The sequence below is a fragment of the Terrapene carolina genome, unplaced genomic scaffold (assembly GCF_002925995.2).
Source record: "Terrapene carolina triunguis isolate 2854851 unplaced genomic scaffold, T_m_triunguis-2.0 Scaffold66, whole genome shotgun sequence".
Taxonomy (NCBI): Eukaryota; Metazoa; Chordata; order Testudines; family Emydidae; genus Terrapene; species Terrapene triunguis.
In genome coordinates this window covers 59,983,071-60,000,085 of record NW_020664417.1, presented here as the reverse complement: position 1 = coordinate 60,000,085, position 17,015 = coordinate 59,983,071, and the positions used below count along the sequence as shown (strand labels likewise).

Genomic DNA, 17,015 nt, shown 5'->3' with positions numbered 1-17,015 from the left:
GGCTGTGATTGGCTGGGCTCTGTCCCCATCTTCAAGAGGGTGGTGAGCATTTGCTGGGTAAGCGTCTCTTAGTGGTTAAATTCAAATCAGCAGCGAGCGGTTTCCACAGATCAAAAAACCGGACATCAGGGCTTTTCAAATGGCACCCAGACACATAAGCCGAAACCCAGACTGTGGAAATCCTGATAGAAATAGGTGTAGTTTCATGTCAGCATGTGTCTGAGAAATTGTCAAGAACACTTGGGGTAGGTGGATTTTGGTGGCTATAGAGATCTGTCGCAGGGCTGATACACCACGTCACCCTTTGGGGTAGGGGAGAGGTATGTTACAGCCTTGCGGCTGAGTCTGTAGGGCTGCACCCGGTCTTGAGGCTGCATGGCCCTGGGGCCTTAGTCAGTAGCCTGGCTCTCGCTATCAGGGCACTGTGGTCTAGCGACCAGAGTCAGTAACCCGGCCCTTACTACCAGCTCAGCGCAACCTAGCGGCCAGACTCAGTAGCCCAACGCTTGCTATCAGGGTGGTGCGGCCTAGCGGCCAGAGTCAGCAATACGGCCCTTGCTATCAGGGTGGTGTGGCCGAGCGGCCAGAGGCAATAGTGCTGGTGAGCTAGGCCACCACCATGGAGTGGGCGGTGGCCAGGATAGGGGGACTGGGGCCTGCCCTCTCCACTGGGTCCCAAACCAGGGCCCTGTCGGTGGCGGGGTTGCCCACCACCTGCTCGGCAGGGAGCCTACCGAAACATGCCGAGCCTGTCTATGGTTCTACAACCGCTTCCCCACAAAGTTTCCCTGAGTCGCTTCCTACCCAGTTCTCTGTAGTTCGCCATCTCTGGGTCTTCACGGTCTCTCCCCTTTCTGTGGCATCCTGAGCCTGTGTGTTGGGGCCCGTCTCTGGCTGGCTGGCCTCTGTGTCCTGGACTGCAGGTGATCCTCCCTCAGGAGTCACCTCCTTCCTTGCTGGCAGTCAGCCCACACTGAGCTGCTGCCTTTTATATCCTGTCTCCAGCTTGAGCATGCCCAGCAGAGCCGAGAGGGCGTGGCCTCCTCGGCCCAGAGAGAAGGGTTGTGATACACCCCGTCACAAGGTCCCATTAATGTTCATCCAACCTTGACTAAAGGACAGTTAAATGTAGAACAGATAAGTGGAATATCATATTTACAGCATATAGTCAGTCTGGAATTCACTGCCCCAGGAAGCCAACGAGACAAATTGTACTGTGGTTGAATTTTAAAAAGGGGTGGATAAATTTATGAACAGTAATGACACTTGTTTCTGTTCAAGATCAGACAACAAAGTCAGTAGTTAAAACTTGTGTTTTCGGGAGTAAATTGATTGCCTGTGTGTGTATTGGGAAGGAATTTGTTGCTTCTGTGTTCTACATTGTACAACTGGATAACTTTAAAACACTATTATGCAGCAAATTAAAATATTGGGCAAATTTCTAGTAATTTTTCCAACATAAAGCGCATGACACATTTCATAGTACTATTTTACAGGAAGCTGGGGGCTACTTTTATGGAACTAGAAAAAGACAAAGAATCTCTAGTTATTTGCGAATGTCTTGACTACTTTCACTTGGACTAATTACACTTTTTAAACCATAATTAGATGTTCAGTTTTGCACTTTATTTCCAGCATTGTATGGACTGAATGAAGCTGCCTATATTCTGAATACATGAAATGTCAACTTTCTTCCCCCGCTCCCCCCAGTTTTTAGACCAATGCAGCCTATTTCTATTGAACACTTCTATTGAAGTCCATTAATTTCTGGGGAATACTCTGTATAGTTGAATGAGACACCAGTTAGAGTTAATGACATTAAATATAAAGAGGAATGCTTCATTTGAGCCTGTGTAGAATTTACTTAAAAATATAGCATGTGTGTGCATGCGTGGTGGGGATTGGACAGGGAGAGAGGAGTAACTGTATATAGTAACTGGGTAGAGAAATATGAACAAATAGTAATTGGATTAGACTGAAAAATCTCCCGATGGTTTCCTTCATAAATGGCGACTCTCGGCCTGACTGGTGGCTGAATACATTTCAGGTACTTGGTATTTTGGCAGCCAGCCTAATCCTTTAGAGAGTCCATTTAAAAACAGCCAGTCTGCTTTGGAGGAAAGTTCCCTTTGGCATGCTTCTGAGTAAATGAGAGCTGGGAAGAAAGTGCCCGGTTGTCCTGGAGACACTGTTTGCTTCCCTAAGGGAAATGATCTAAATATGAGTGATCTTCTTCATGATGCTTCACCAACATTTCTCCATACCTCTCTTCTTCCAGGTTATAAACTGTTCTGGCCTAACCCAATTGTTTGTTTTCCTCTCCTGGAACCCTTCCCTTCTCCCTCCCATCTCCCCCCTAACCTTAATTTTAATCTACAATTATGCTAGTGCAAACTATTTTGAAGATCTTTTAAAAATAGTCTGACATTTGGGATATCCATTAAGACCTCCATGACTTGCTTTCTATTCCTGGTGAGAACCTGCAATATAGGTTATCGTTCATAATTTATGCACCATGAGGGGATTAAATGAATGCTGCTCTGTTGCGAGTGTCTCACTTTTTCCCTGAGGCAACATTTAATTTACTAACCTGCAAAACTAGTAGACTAGATAGAAGGATCTATTAAACTAGAGTCTTCAGGGAGGGAAGAATCCTTGAGGAAAAATTTGTATGTTGACTGTTGCAGCTACCGCAACATAAAATATTGGTTTATGGGCTTGCTGCTGTGCAGGTCTGGAAGAGAAATCAGTGACTTGAATATAAATGTATATTTTGGAAGAAGAGGTACTGTCTTTTTTTTTTTTTTTTTGTAAACTGTTAAATAAAATCAGACGTTCTGTTACTTGTGGAATTCTGTGTGGATGGAAGAAAAATATGAATTGTTTTAAAATGTTTAATAGGTATACATGTGCTTTTCTATCATGTCTAGTATGTATTGTGTAAGCAGGGGAATGGTCCCGCTATTGTGGGGAACTTTCCGGGCTTCTGCACTACCCCGGTGAAGTGGGCTAGCGAAAGGATCTGAGTCCTCGCTCCCACTCCCTTTACCCAGAGGCCTCCCTGCCCTTGAGGGCTCCCCCTTCCACTCTCCTGTCTGGCAGAGTCCTCGTAACCCCAACAAGGCTGGGCCCAGGATTCCTGGGGGGCTCAACCCCCAACCCTGCTGTGGTCACCTAGGACAGGGGCTAGGGTGTCCCCACTCCGGGGTACTCTCTCTGTACTGAGCACCTCCCTGACCCACTGATTATTCCATACAATTTAAAACAAATGCAAGTTGTTTAATTAACAATTAATCTAAAGAAAAGAATAAGGAAAAATGGGAAAGGTTAAAGGAAAACACATCATCCTGCTTTGTGGCAGGGAACATTACAAACAGTGTCTCTGGACATCAGGGCACTTCACAGTCTGTTCCTTGTTAGTCCCAGATTTCCGTCTCAGGCTCTGGCTGTGCTGCAGGTATGCTGCGGGTTGGACACTTGCAATGGTGGTGGCCACACACCTCCGGGCTTTGAGTGGTGGGACCCTTCTTCCCAGCGTCAGCCCCCCGTAGGGTTAAGGTCCCCCTCCTGGTCTGGCCTGCAAGGGCCCTTGTCTGGGGGTGTCTTTCTGTGCTGGGCCCTTTGCCCAAGGTCCCCCCTTGGCTGGTCCCACTTGCTCACCACACCTGGCTCTGTGGCTGCAGCTCTGCTCCCAGCACACGATCTGCTCTCCCTGGGCTGCGTCTCTGGCTCTGTGGCTGCGGCTCTGCTCCCAGCACACGATCTGCTCTCCCTGGGCTGCGTCTCTGGCTCTGTGGCTGCAGCTCTGCTCCCAGCACAGGATCTGCTCTCCCTGGGCTGCGTCTCTGGCTTTGTGGCTGCGCCTCTGGCCCCTCTGGATCTGGCACGGTTCTGCTCTCCAGCTCAGCCTGGGCCCCTGCTTTCTCCTTAGCTCGGCCCCACTCAGTCTGACCCAGGCAATTCCAGCTCACACGGAGCACGGGACCTCCCTGGCCTCCTGACCCTCTGATTAGCCTGCCCGCCCTGTCAATCAGGCTGATCTGGAGCATTGGCCTCTCCCCATTGTTCCTGGGGACTGTCAGTCTCAGGCTCCTGATTTGCCATCGACCCTTCCCCTTTTAGTACTGGGAGCAAGCCAATCAAAACACCCCCACTGAATGTTAGTAAGGGGGCAACAGTCCCCTTACATTTGGAAATAATCCTGTTGTCAGATTTTTCCCTTAAATCGAGCAGATGTCAGTTTGTACATGTAAACATAAGAGAGGATTAAACTGAAAGCATATTAAGGGCATGTGTACACTACAAATTTCTGATGACATAGCTTGCGTCGGCATGCGTCCTTGGGTCCTTGCGTTGGCACTGCATGTACTCCCCAGGAGTGCTTGTTTTGATGCACAGTGCACTGCACAATGGGTAAGTATCCCAGTGTGCATCTCACCACCGTCCAGTACGTGAAGTTCTGACAATGCAAGGTGGGGCAGAAGCAAATCACGCAGGATGACTGGGATTAGGGAGTCAAGTTCCCATCATGCAGTTTTTTCCACCCCATTATGCCATCTCTAGCCCATAATTTTTGAGCCTATTTTGGAAATCCTGCGAATCGGTGTGGGACTTGTTGCTGTCCGCCATCTCTGACAGACACATGGAGCCTGCACAGCTCTGTACTACTCTCATGGACATTGCAAACACCGGATGCACAATCCTTCAGTATTTGCAGAGCCACAAGAATCACCACAGGGAACATGACAATTTCCCAGCTAGCAGATTGCTGTAGGACATCCCAAGAACCAATTCAAGGTTATTGGTGGAGTTCACAGAGCAGTTGCAGATGGTGGAGTGCTGCTTTTGGGCCTGCAGAACGATCCCTGACTGATGGGATCACATAAGGCAGGCTTGAGATGATGAGTGGTGGCTGCAGAACTTTTGGACGTACAAGGCGTGGATCTGCGTTCTGAGCTTGGGCCAGCCCTCCAGCACAGGGACACCAAAATGAGAGCTGTCTTGACAGTGGAGAAGTGAGTGGTGATTGCAGTGAAAACTTGCAACGCTGGATTCCGACTGGTCAGTGGGACGTCATTTTGGAGTTGGAAAAGCCACTGTGGGGGCCATTGTCATGCAAGTATGCATGGCTGCTAATTGTTTCCTGCTTTGCAGGACTGTGACTCTCAGCAATGTGCAGGACATAATGGATAGATTTGCAGCAATAGGATTTGCTCCACCGCTCCATTGGGATGAATGGCACGTGTATCCCTATTTTGGCACCAGCCCACCTCGCCAGAGAGTACATCAACAGAAATGGCTATTTTGCTATGTTTATGCAAGCGCTGGTGGATCATTGGGAATGCTTCACTGACATCCGTGTTGGCTGGTCAGCGAAGGTGCATGACGCTCGTGTCTATAAGAACACAGGACTGTTCAGAAAGCTACAAGAAGAGACTGACTTTCCAGACCAGTGGATTACCATTGGTGATGTTGCAATGCCAATAGTGATCCTGTGGGACTCCAGCCTAGCCCTTACTGCCATGCCTCATGAAGCTGTACACTGGCCACCTCGACAGCAGCAAGGAAAGATTGAGCTACCAGATGAGCACTTGCAGAATGACAATTGAATGTGCTTTTGGTGGATTGAAGTGGCGCTGGTGTTGTTCACTCAAAGATTGTATTTCAGTAAGAAAAATATCCCAACAGTTATAGCTGTCTGCTGTGTCCTGCATAATATCTGTGAAGCAAAGGGTGGGAAATGTTGCTGCTGGGTGGAGCGCGGAGATGGAGCGGCTGTCTGCTGAGTTGAGCAGTCAGGCACAAGAGCTATCAGAAAAGCTCAACATGGAGCTACACAGCTCAGGGAGGCTTTGAAAGAACACTTCAGCAGTGAGCCACATAACGCATTGTGGTTTCCTATGCTCACCTTGGAACAGCAGTTTGGGCGTCTGTTAGGATTGTATGGTGCTTGGTGTACATCTATGAATATAACACTGAGAATTCACCTATTAATTTTGTGGTGTACTGTGCATTTATGATTATTACAGTGTTTGTCACTGACCCTAAGAGTTGTCACAGTGCACAATAACAAGAAAGTGGGTGCTTTCAGTACCGCCAGGCATTCTGCAGCATGTGTTGGGAGCTAACTTTCCAAATAATACAGTTTTACTGAGTATCAAAAACACTTATTAAAAAACTTCTGTACAAGTTAAAAGCAAATACATTAAAGCCTTAATTAAGCCGTGTTCCAAAAAATTAAGAAGGGGAAGGAACATTCATGTCCATTTTAGCTACACATATATTAGCCATGGCTCTCACAGGTCAGTGTGTGTGAATCTGGGGGCGTCCTTACTGTGCCCTGGTGCAGAGTGATGGGGTAGGAATGCAGCCCCTGATGCCATATGGAATGATGAGGTGGGTGTAGGGAAGTGCTGCAGTGGAGTTTTCCATGGACTGCAAATAGAGGGTGAGTCCATGTTTCTTCTATCTGTAGGTCCCCAAGAGTCTGCAGCATCTGTGTTTGCTGCTGGAGAACCCCCTTATGTCTTGGTGCATCTTCCTGCCGGGACCCCATGGCCTTTCTCCTGTCTGCTCTTTTCTTCTCCATACAGTCTGCAGTATTCGTCCTCCAGGCCCTCTTTTCGCAGTTTTGATGCAGCACTGGCTTTCAGGATCTCACTGATCATGTCATCCCGAGTCCTTTTCTTTCTCCTCCTTAACTGATTCCGGTGTTCTGCGGGTGTGGAGGGGGAACCATCAAGGCTGCAGTGGCTTGGGGTGCGGGCTCCGGGGGGGGGGGGGGCGGGGGGTGGGGGTGTGGGGAGAGACTCAGGGGTGCAGGCTCTGGGCGGCACTTACCTCAAGCAGCTCCCGGAAGCAGCGGCATGTCCTTTCTCCGCCTCCTATGCGAGGTGCAGCCCGGCGGCTTTGCACACTGCCCCATCAGCAGGCACTGCCTGCAGCTCCAATTGGCTGTGGTTCCTTGCCAATGGGAGCTGCAGGGGCTGCACTTGGGACGGGGGCAGCGTGCAGAGCAGAGATCCCTGGCTGCCCCTAGCGGCATAGGAGCCGGAGGGGGCTGTGCTGCTGCTTCCGGGAGCTGCGTGGAGCGGCCCCCGACCCTGCTCCTCGGCTAGAGCACCAGAGCGGGGCAAGCTCCAGACCCCGCTCCTCAGTGGAAGCTCAAAGCCAAATTAAAACGGCTGGTGGGCTGCATCTGGCCCACGGGCCGTAGTTTGCCCACCCATGTGCTAGCCTGTTTACTGCAATGGTGCCTGCCAAAGTCACTGTGGAATGGTGTGGGAAAGTGTCCTACCACGGAGGAAGAAATAAGGCTGCCATCCCTAAAACCTTTGGGAGAGGACTGCAGAGTATCTCTATGAAAATTTTATTGAGTTCTCTCAGAAGGATCCAAGGGACATCCCTGTGTACATAAACAAACTGCTCCCAATGGGGCCCCCGCCCTACCTAACTCTACAGGGGAAGTGAAAAGCACATAACTCTACCTCTTTGTTGTACTGCTTCCTCTTCTAGTGTGAGTAAATTCCTGAAAAGTCAATAACTGCATCCTGCTAAGTTGGGGATGCCATTGCTGTAATGGGAAATACATTTACATAGTTATCTGAGGTTCTTTCCCTTGCATTAGGCACTCCTGTGCTCGAATGCCAGGACCGACTGGACTGCAGTGGAGTCTCAAATAGGTCCTGGCTCACAGCATAGCTGGACCTCCTGGTCGCATGTTCCCCATCCTTCTTATCCTTGCTGTTCATGGCAGGGGCCTGTGACTCTGGCTCCTCTGAGGTATCTACAGTGGTGTGCAGGTTGGTGATGGAGTCTCCGCCAAGTATTGCATGCAGCACCTCATGAAAGTGGCAGGTCTGCGGCTCAGCACTGGATTGACTGTTGGATTCCCTGGCCTTCTGATATGCCTGCCGCAGTTCCTTGGCTTTCATGCGGCACTGCTGCTGGTCCCTGTTTGAACCCCTTCTCCTGCATCCCCCACACAATCTGCTCATAGATGTGTGTTTCTACGGTTGGTCCGTAGCTGTGCTCACATAACCTGCTCTCCCCTCAAGGCCAGGAGATCCAGTATCTCCGGTCTACTACAGGCTAGAGCACATCTGGAGCATGTCACCAGTATGGTCAGCAGGACAATTGCATAATAATGGCAAGCTGCTAGGCATGTTCACCAAGCTGGACAGTCAGGAAAAGAATTTCAAAAATTAATGGGGCTTTATAGGGGGTGGGTGGCTTCTGGTGTCTGTGATCCCTGAGCAGCAGAATTCTTGTGAGCAGAGGGGTCAGTATCAGGCATTGTGGGACAGCTGCTGGAGGACTGTTAGGGTCATCCTAGATAAAAGACCTAATCTTGTAGTATAGACCAGGCCATAGTAAATATGCAAACCTGCAAGTAAAACATGTCAGAATCTTTGCTTTTATTTATTTCCACCTGCAGTCACAGCAGGCCATCAAATGGTGGATTCTGGAATGGAGATTCAGTTAATTTAGAGCAGTGGTTCCCAAAGTGGTGTCCCTGGACTCTTGGTGATCTGCCATGGGTTATGCAGTCATCTGTCCCTTGAATGAGGGCCAGAATGCGCTGGAATGGTTTTCTGGCACTTTGCTGTATGGAGGACAAAATTTGCATCCTCCACACAATGTGACCTCTTGTGCATTTTGCATGTGAGGTAATGCTAGCGGGGACATTCTGGTAGTACAGAAATTAAAGCAGTCTGGGACACCTGGTAAGATGCCAAAGGGGTCCTTGGGAGGCGAGAGGGGGAATGTTTGGGAACCACTGACTTAGAGTGCTCAGACTTATTGGAAAATAAGATATATCCCTTCCATCCTACAAACTAAGGTTATAATTTAGGATTTTAAAAATATTAACTGAGCACCCTAACATTGCCTTTTCCCCACACAAGGTATATAAAGACCTTGAAAATGAAATAAATTTTCTCATCTGATGTTTTCTCTGTGGTGGATTGGTTAAATTCTTTACCTCATGGTATTAGGCTTTTGTCTCGTAAAATATTGGAGTTTATTATAAGACATTCTGTGATCATAGTTTGGCAATTTTTGGACATTTAAAATCTTTGGATATACTCTAACCATGAGGCACATCAACACCTCTTTGTGGTGAATCTGCAGTTTAACTTTGAGCACTTTGGGCTGATTGTCCTCTTCAGAGAGGGAGAATGGGGGTTATTCACCCTCCCTATGGAATGCGTGAAGGGTCTCAAAGGACATAGGAGGAGTACAAAAATAGAAAAAGGAGGAGCTTCTGTGAGGCCTTCCACCTGGAATCTAGAGTAGGTCCCTGGCTTAGTGTCTGTACTTACTGGGTAGGTAGCGGAGGGAAGAAAAGGGGAGGTAGTTCCCAGGCCATCCTGATCCCTTGACAACATGGCTTCCCCAGGAGCTGAACTGGGAGTTTCATCTGCATCCATCTCCGGCTCCCTCTGAAGGTGTGTGTGTTTTAGGGAGTGCATGGGATTTGCATGCAAGATAATGCTGATAGTCAGTGTTACTTTTTTTATGTAGTCCATTTATGAGGGATGATGTGAAAGGATTGACTACTCCTGGCTCCAGGCCTGCTGCTTTGCCCCTGGCCTCTGCTTCCTACTCACCTCCTCCTAGATCCACGGAGCTACAAATGTTATGTCCTGTTTGAGTTTCATGGAGAAGAACTGTGAAGTTGTTTTCACACATCTCCCCTAAGTTTGGTGAATGGGTAACTGCAATATTGTAGACACTGAGCATTAAAAAATCATGAATTGGGCCCCCCAAATCATGAGAATGTTTGTTTGTTTTAAAAATAGTTGGGGTTATTTTATTTGCCTTTTAGTTTTTGAGGGGGAAGATCACCACCCCAAGTGTGTGAGAGTACTTCAGGGTCATAATTCAACCTCAAATGCACATGCAAAAAGTTTGGGGCCTCCTTGTTGGCTGCTTGGAGGGGCACACACCTTTCCCTTTCCTTACCCCTACAATAAAGAAGCTGCAATTTTATCCTCTCCATCCCACTCCTTTATAAGCACCCTGACTTTTCCTCCCCTACTCAGTCCTCCACTATGCTGTGTCTGGTCCTCCGAATGTGGAGTGTGGTGACCTGATTTGGATCAAAGCTTATCAAGGTCTTATAGACACTGACCTGATCTAGAGTTATAAATTTTGGAAATTTTATTTAATACTCTGTTAATGATTTTATAGGTGTTTCTTCCCTTTCAAGGATGTAATTTAGTTACTTACATGCTGGGCAAAAGGCTTTTTATTCATATTTTGTAACTAATTTTTAAATATTTCTTTCTCATGACAGGTTGCTGAATGCAATAAAGCCTGGACTGGTAAAAAAGATCAATAGACTGTCGACCCCTATTGCAGGGTTGGTGAGTATCTTAAACTGAGATAAATCTTTCAATATTCCTCTTGACATCCCAATTTTATGATAGTGATTCTTTTAATCCTGTAATGTATTCTAAAGTAGTATGAACTCTTTTATCCTGTTAAACCCAGACAGTCCCAGTGCAGGAATTCCAATCTTAACTACTTCTATGGTGGCAGGAGAACTCAAATCCTATTAGTATCTCTCTTCTAGGCAGGTGCTAAATGTGGTGATTCCGAAGTACGTATTTTGGAGTTCTGGTGCCAGTTTTAGAAAGATTTGATGCACCAAGACTGTTTAAACATTCAAGAATGAAAATACAATTGTCCTGGATGCCTCATTTAATGCATAACTAACTTTGTAATATAATTCTGGCTAAAAAACCAACCTGGCGTCTAGTGGGGAAGTAAAGGCAACTGTAAAAAATTATAACAAATGGAAGAAAGGGGAAGTTGATCAGAAGTTAGGAATTGTCAAAAATTGATAAAGGAAGCCAAGGAACCCAAGGGGAAATATATGACCAACAAAGTTAAGGACAATAAGGAGGAGTTTGTTAAATATATTAGGAACAAAAATAATTCTGGCAATGGTATTGGTCCATTACTAGATAGAAATGGTGCAAAAAAGCAGAAGAGTTAAATAAACATTTCTGTTCTGCATTTGTGGAAAAAGGGGTGATATAGTCTCATCATATGGTGATGGTGACATTCTTTCCATCCCACTAGCATCTCTGGAGGATGTTAAACAGAAGCTACTAAAGTTAGACATTTTTAAATCATCAGGTTCAGATAACTTGCATCCAAGAATTTTAAAAGACTGACTGAGGAGATCGCTGGACCATTAATGTTGATTTTTCAATAAGTTTTGGAGCACCATGGAAGTTCCAGAAGACTGGAAGAAATCCAGTGTTGTGTCCCTTTTTAAAAGGGGTAAATGGGATGACCTGGGTGATTATAAGTCTGTCAACCTGACATTGATCCCAGGCAAAATAATGGAGTGGCTAATATGGGACTCCGTTAATAAAGAATAAAAGGCGGGTAATGTAATAATTGCAAATCAACACTGGTTTATGGAAAACAGATCCTGTCAAACTAACTTGATATCATTTAAAAAAAATTAGATTACAAGTTTGGTTGATAAAGATAATAGTGTTGATGTAATATACTTAGACCTTTGTAAGGCATTTGACTTGATACAGCACAACATTTTGATTTAAAAAAATTTAGAATGATATAAAATTAACATGCCACACATTACATTGTTTAAAAACTGGCTAACTGATGGTCTCAAAATGTAATTGTAAATGCGGAATTGTCACTGAGCGGGTCTGTTTCCAGTGGGGTCCCACGGGGGTTGGTTTTTGGCCCTGCACTATTTTACATTTTTATCAATAACTTGGAAGAAAACATAAAATCATTACTAATAAAGTTTGCAGGTGACAGAAAAACTGGGGGAATGGTAAATTACAAAATTGACAGGTCACTGATTAAGAGCAATCACATTGCTTGGTGAACTGGGCACAAGCAAGCAAACAAAATGTGTTTTAATATGGCTAAATGTATACAGCTTGGAATAAAGAATGCTTCTGCTGCATGCAATACTGCATCCAGTTCAGGTGCCCACAATTCAAGAAGGATGTTGATAAATTGGAGAGGGTTCAGAGAAGAGCCACGAGAATGATCAAAAGATTAGAAAACATTCCTTATAATGGTAGACTCAATGAGCTCAATCTGATTAGTTTACCAAAAAGAAGGTTAAGGAGTGGCAGGATTACTGTTTTTAAGTACCTACATGGGGAATAAGTATTTAATAATAGGCTCTTCAGCCTAATGAAGAAAGGTATAACACTATTCAGTCCCTCAAAGTTGAAGCTAGATAAATCCATACTGGAATTTAGGTGTTCATTTTTAACAGTGAGGATGATTTAACCATTGGAACAATTTACCAAGGGTCGTGATGGATTCTTCACTGACAATTCTTAAATCAGGATTGGATGTTCTTCTAAAAGATATGCTGTAGGATTTATTTTGGGGAAGTTCTGTGACCTGTGCTCTACAGGAGGTCAGCATAGATGATCACAATGGTACCTTAGAATCTATTAACTTTTCTTTCAAAAGAAGATGGTGGCTTTTTGGGGGGTGGGGGAGTCAATGTTTCTAATTTGCTGTTACCACAAAACACTACAAACTGCAGATTACATTCACAGCAGAATGATTGTAAACGGACTTTAAAGGTAAAGTAAAAATTATCTATGGGTGCAAAACCTTTAGGCTTGTGATATGCCCATATGAGTTATGGTGCCTGTTCTGTCACTAATTGCTTTGTAGATTTAGGACAGTAAATCCCAGCAATAATGGAGGTTACTTATATCCATTATATACTAAACCCCTTTTGATGGTTGAAGCAAAGTTTCCCTGCATAATTTTCATGTTAAAACATTGCTAACCTATGTAGAAACAAAAATGTGACTTAACATTTGTGTGTGTGTGTGTGTGTGTGTGTGTGTGCACGCGCATTCATTACAGAGTGATTTATTTACCTGGTCTAGGGTGACCAGATGTCCTGTTTTTATAGGGACAGTCCCGATTTTTGGGTATTTTTCTTATATAGGCTCCTATTACCCCTCACCCCCGTCCCGATTTTTCACGTTTGCTGTCTGGTCACCCTAACCTGGTCTTAAATTAAAGAAAAAAGGAGGACGTTGGCTGCCTACAAGATGTCCAATTGACTAAGTTTGTACTATTGGTGAATACCATAACTTTGCCTTGGAGACCTGCTCCTTGGGCCTATTATTGACTTGCATAGACGTTCACACACCATCCACAGTTTTAGGATTTCACCATGGTGCCTGAGGTCAGCAGGTGATCATAACTCTCCTGTGAGGGTCCCTAGTATGTCACTCACTCACCTCTGAAATTCATCTTGTTTTATCCCTCCTCAGTTTGTTATAAGCACATTTTTAACTTCAAAGGTACTTGTAGAAATACCAGGTTTCAGAGTAGCAGCCGTGTTAGTCTGTATCCGCAAAAAGAACACGAGTACTTGTATTTGTTGTGGCACCTTAGAGACTAACAAATACAAGTACTCCTGTTCTTTTTGTAGAAATACCATTCTTGGGTCTTTACTAAGAGGTTTTAAGAGGTTGGATATTGTATTATGTTGGATTTTTTTTCAATATTTGCTTGTATGATGCCCCAGGTAACTTGGTGGCAGTGGGAGAAATCATGTAAATAGTATTGTTTTGTTGTTTGCTGAACTCCTGCTACCTGAAATTTTTAAATTTCATCTGGTTTTAGGCTCTTATTCATGCAGGGAGTTACTTTTCACTTGTTTGAAAGTAATGTTTCTATTTCTATGCATCTATTTGCCTTTTGTTGGTGGTTTTTCTAAATATGTCTACAGTAAAATACTAGTCTAGGGAAAAAAGACTCTCCCCCCCCGCCCCCTCCCCAAAACCCCTCAAAAGTGAATTTAACAGTGAGTACATCTGTCTACGGTGATATGGATTAGTTGTTTAAAACAAAAACCTCATAAATGTCCCCTTGCCTTTTGACTTGTAACCCAATCCTGCTCCAACTGTCTTTTGTAAGCACTATGGCATACCAATGTGATGAGTAAATTATAAATGGTGTGCACAGATCCAAAACACCCATTGACTTCCTTGGAAAGAGGATCAGACCTTTAGTCTGTTGTCGGTACTTTAAAAATATTATTTTTAATGAGTAGACACCATAAGTATATTTATAAAATGTAGAGGATAACTTTTTCTTTCTTTATCCCCATTCTACTATGTCACATGCCTGGAGAAATCTGGAATACTAACACTGTAGTCCAGAAACAGCTGTACTGTTTACTAGCTGACTGATGCACCTGAGGGACATTCCTTCCTTTATCATAAGATCTTGTTTATTATATAAGCTACAGTTGGCTTGACATAGTATATAGTCACTAGGGTGAATGAACTGGAAAGAAGTATGTATGACTCACCCCAGTGCGTGCACACTAGGGTGGAAATGGTTTCTAGAAAGTCAATATTTTTTCCACTCTCAGTGAAACATATTTTATTTTGAACTCCAGAGACTGGTTCCACCTAAAACTGTAGCTCTGGTTTACAAGAACTTAGTGAAAAATAAGGTAAGTTTTACAACATTTTAACATGCGTCCAGTTATAGTATTCTGCACATAATTGCACACTTCCAAAGCATCAGTGCTCAAACACTTCAGTCGCTGTTCAAGTCTGATAAATCTAGATTCTCTGTTCTTTCTGTTGCACGCACTTAATAGCTGACATAATGAGTATTTGGTACAGCCTGGGAGGAAAACATCCAATTTTTGATGCTTTTTCAGAGTTGGAGATAAAGCTTCAATATAGCTGCCATGCTGAATACTTGGGAGTATTTATTTCTTGTTTAGCTTCTATATCCAAGAGCAAATGGTCAAATTCATTTCATGAGCGTACAGTACATAATTGAACTAAGCTGTTTGTTGAGCTAAGTCTCAAGGTACTCCTAACATTTTTTGGTGTGAGTCTGCTAAGGGCAGACAGCAAAGAGGACACTATGTCCAAAAGAACTTGTTGGTATTAGGCTTTCAGCCCATCTTGGTAGGAGGTACTAAGCACATCCTGACTGGTTCCGTGGACTCCTTGTGGCTGCAGCTGTTGCCCATATACTTCTATTTAGCATTTTAATGGCTTCTCAGAAGATAAGAATTCATAGCGGAAAATATTATGCGCGGGTAATCTATTTTATCTACTGACCGAGCTGTCTTGGCTTTAGGGACTAATAAAAGATAGCTACATCTCAAGATACTCTGAAACGTCAGCTGTTATCATTGGCTTCCGCACATGGCTTAATAAGGAGCGATTCATGATTCGTTCATAAATACTGTGCACACTAGGAGAACATCCGTGTTGATAAGTATTATTTTGTATTGTGGCAGCAGCTAAGGATTCAGGGATCAGGGCCTCGTTATACTAGGCACTGCATAAACAAGTAATCCAAAGACAAAAGAATCCCTGCCCAGTCAGAGAGCTCACAGTATAGGATTTTGACAATCATCATGGGTAAATATGCTCAAAATACAGCTGTCAAGCATGATTTTAATTTGCTTCCAAATTCAGGGTGGCTGGTGCTTCTGTTAACAGCAGCCCGTAAATTGTGCTTTGCTAGAACCAAATGGAACTTGGACATTAAAATGTTGGCCTGCTTCTAAGCTTAGGACCTACAATGTTTGAGTACATACTAAATTTGATTAAGCATATGCAGGAATGAGAATGCATTTTATTTGTTAATATGAAAATATAGCTTTGCTTACAAAAAAATCAAATGTACAGAATACCCCAATAATATGTTATGTCATTAATAGTGATGGAGTGTTTCATTTAAAAGATCTTTCTTCTGGAAACATGGATCTTCAAGCCAGGAATTGATATTCGACTTTCAGTTGTTAACATTGTCAACCTTCCAGAAACTCCATCTTTGTGTTTAACTATGGACATCTGGAAAGGTATTTTGTTTGCTTCACTAAATAGAAGCCCAGGTAACATTATGAAACTTTTATAATGAAAAGAGCAGTGGTTTAGAGTAGATTTAGTGATTTCATTAAACCCACAATTTTTCATTGAGTTCAAGTTGCTGTTAATTTGGTGTAATATATGTAAGTGGTCACCATTTTTTAAAAGTTGACTTGTATAGATAGTTATTTCATACCACTGCCTAGTGCCACGTATATTTCTTACCTCATTATTTTCATAAATTTAGATTATTTCAGACACCACTGTGGATAAATGCTGATTTTTTCAATGGTAACCACTCTATATTACTTCTGGAAAAAGTTTTTCACTTCCAGATTTTTCGCCTTGTCCCTGAATAATGTCACTTTGTGAGAAAATAAAAAAGTTTATGCCTTATCTTTAGTTTGACAGGGCTTAGCAGAGTTTATAGCCTTACTTCAGGTCCTTGCACTATCCCCACAGGAATTTAGACGTTTACTTCAGAGTCTGTGTGAAAGAGTCAAATATAATAGTAGGAAATAGCCAAGACAAAGTTGAGGGGCTGAACTTCTGCTCATATCTTGGCTCATGGTTCAGAACTAACGAAGAAACGTCTGTATACTGCAGTATTTGTTTTTCAGTGTATGTATTGTACACTGCTCTGCAATATTTGTGAAGTTTAGCAATAGGAAAACATCTCCCCAAAAGCTGCCTGAGTGCATAAGAAAGGAGGAGAATGATAACATACTGTGTTAAAAAGACTGGTTCCCTTTAAAACAGGCTTTTTAGTAAATTATTTTCTTAGGAAGTTTGACTTGGCAAAGTAATCTTCAGGAACTTGCTAGAAACCTTGTTAAGAGTCATAGTTGCCTGTCTGCTGGTATCTGGGATTTGCTTTAAACACTGAACTGTTGCATAAATTACTGTATATTTTTGGATTTCAATGTTACCTCATAGATATTTCAGAACTATGTTTGCTTTTAAGGACTTGTGAATTAAGTCCAATAGATTAAGTAAATCTTTTATTTCCAGGTAGATGACATTCACAGGATAAATATGGTGCGCTATTATCTTTCATAAGGTACATAATGAGGAATTAAATTTTATGTGAGGTCAATGCATAGAACTTTAATGGTGTACGTTGTTATGGTGAAC

The 17,015-nt window shown here is 43.6% G+C and overlaps 1 protein-coding gene across 1 annotated transcript in view; it reads left to right on the top strand.

The window, feature by feature from the left end:
• Nucleotides 1-17,015, top strand: part of LIMCH1 (LIM and calponin homology domains 1) — a 292,532-nt gene that overhangs the window by 117,059 nt on the left and 158,458 nt on the right. The window contains exon 3 of the mRNA XM_026647957.2: nt 10,301-10,370. Within this exon, the coding sequence (XP_026503742.1) occupies nt 10,301-10,370 (70 nt within the window). The remainder of the gene's footprint in view (nt 1-10,300; nt 10,371-17,015) is intronic.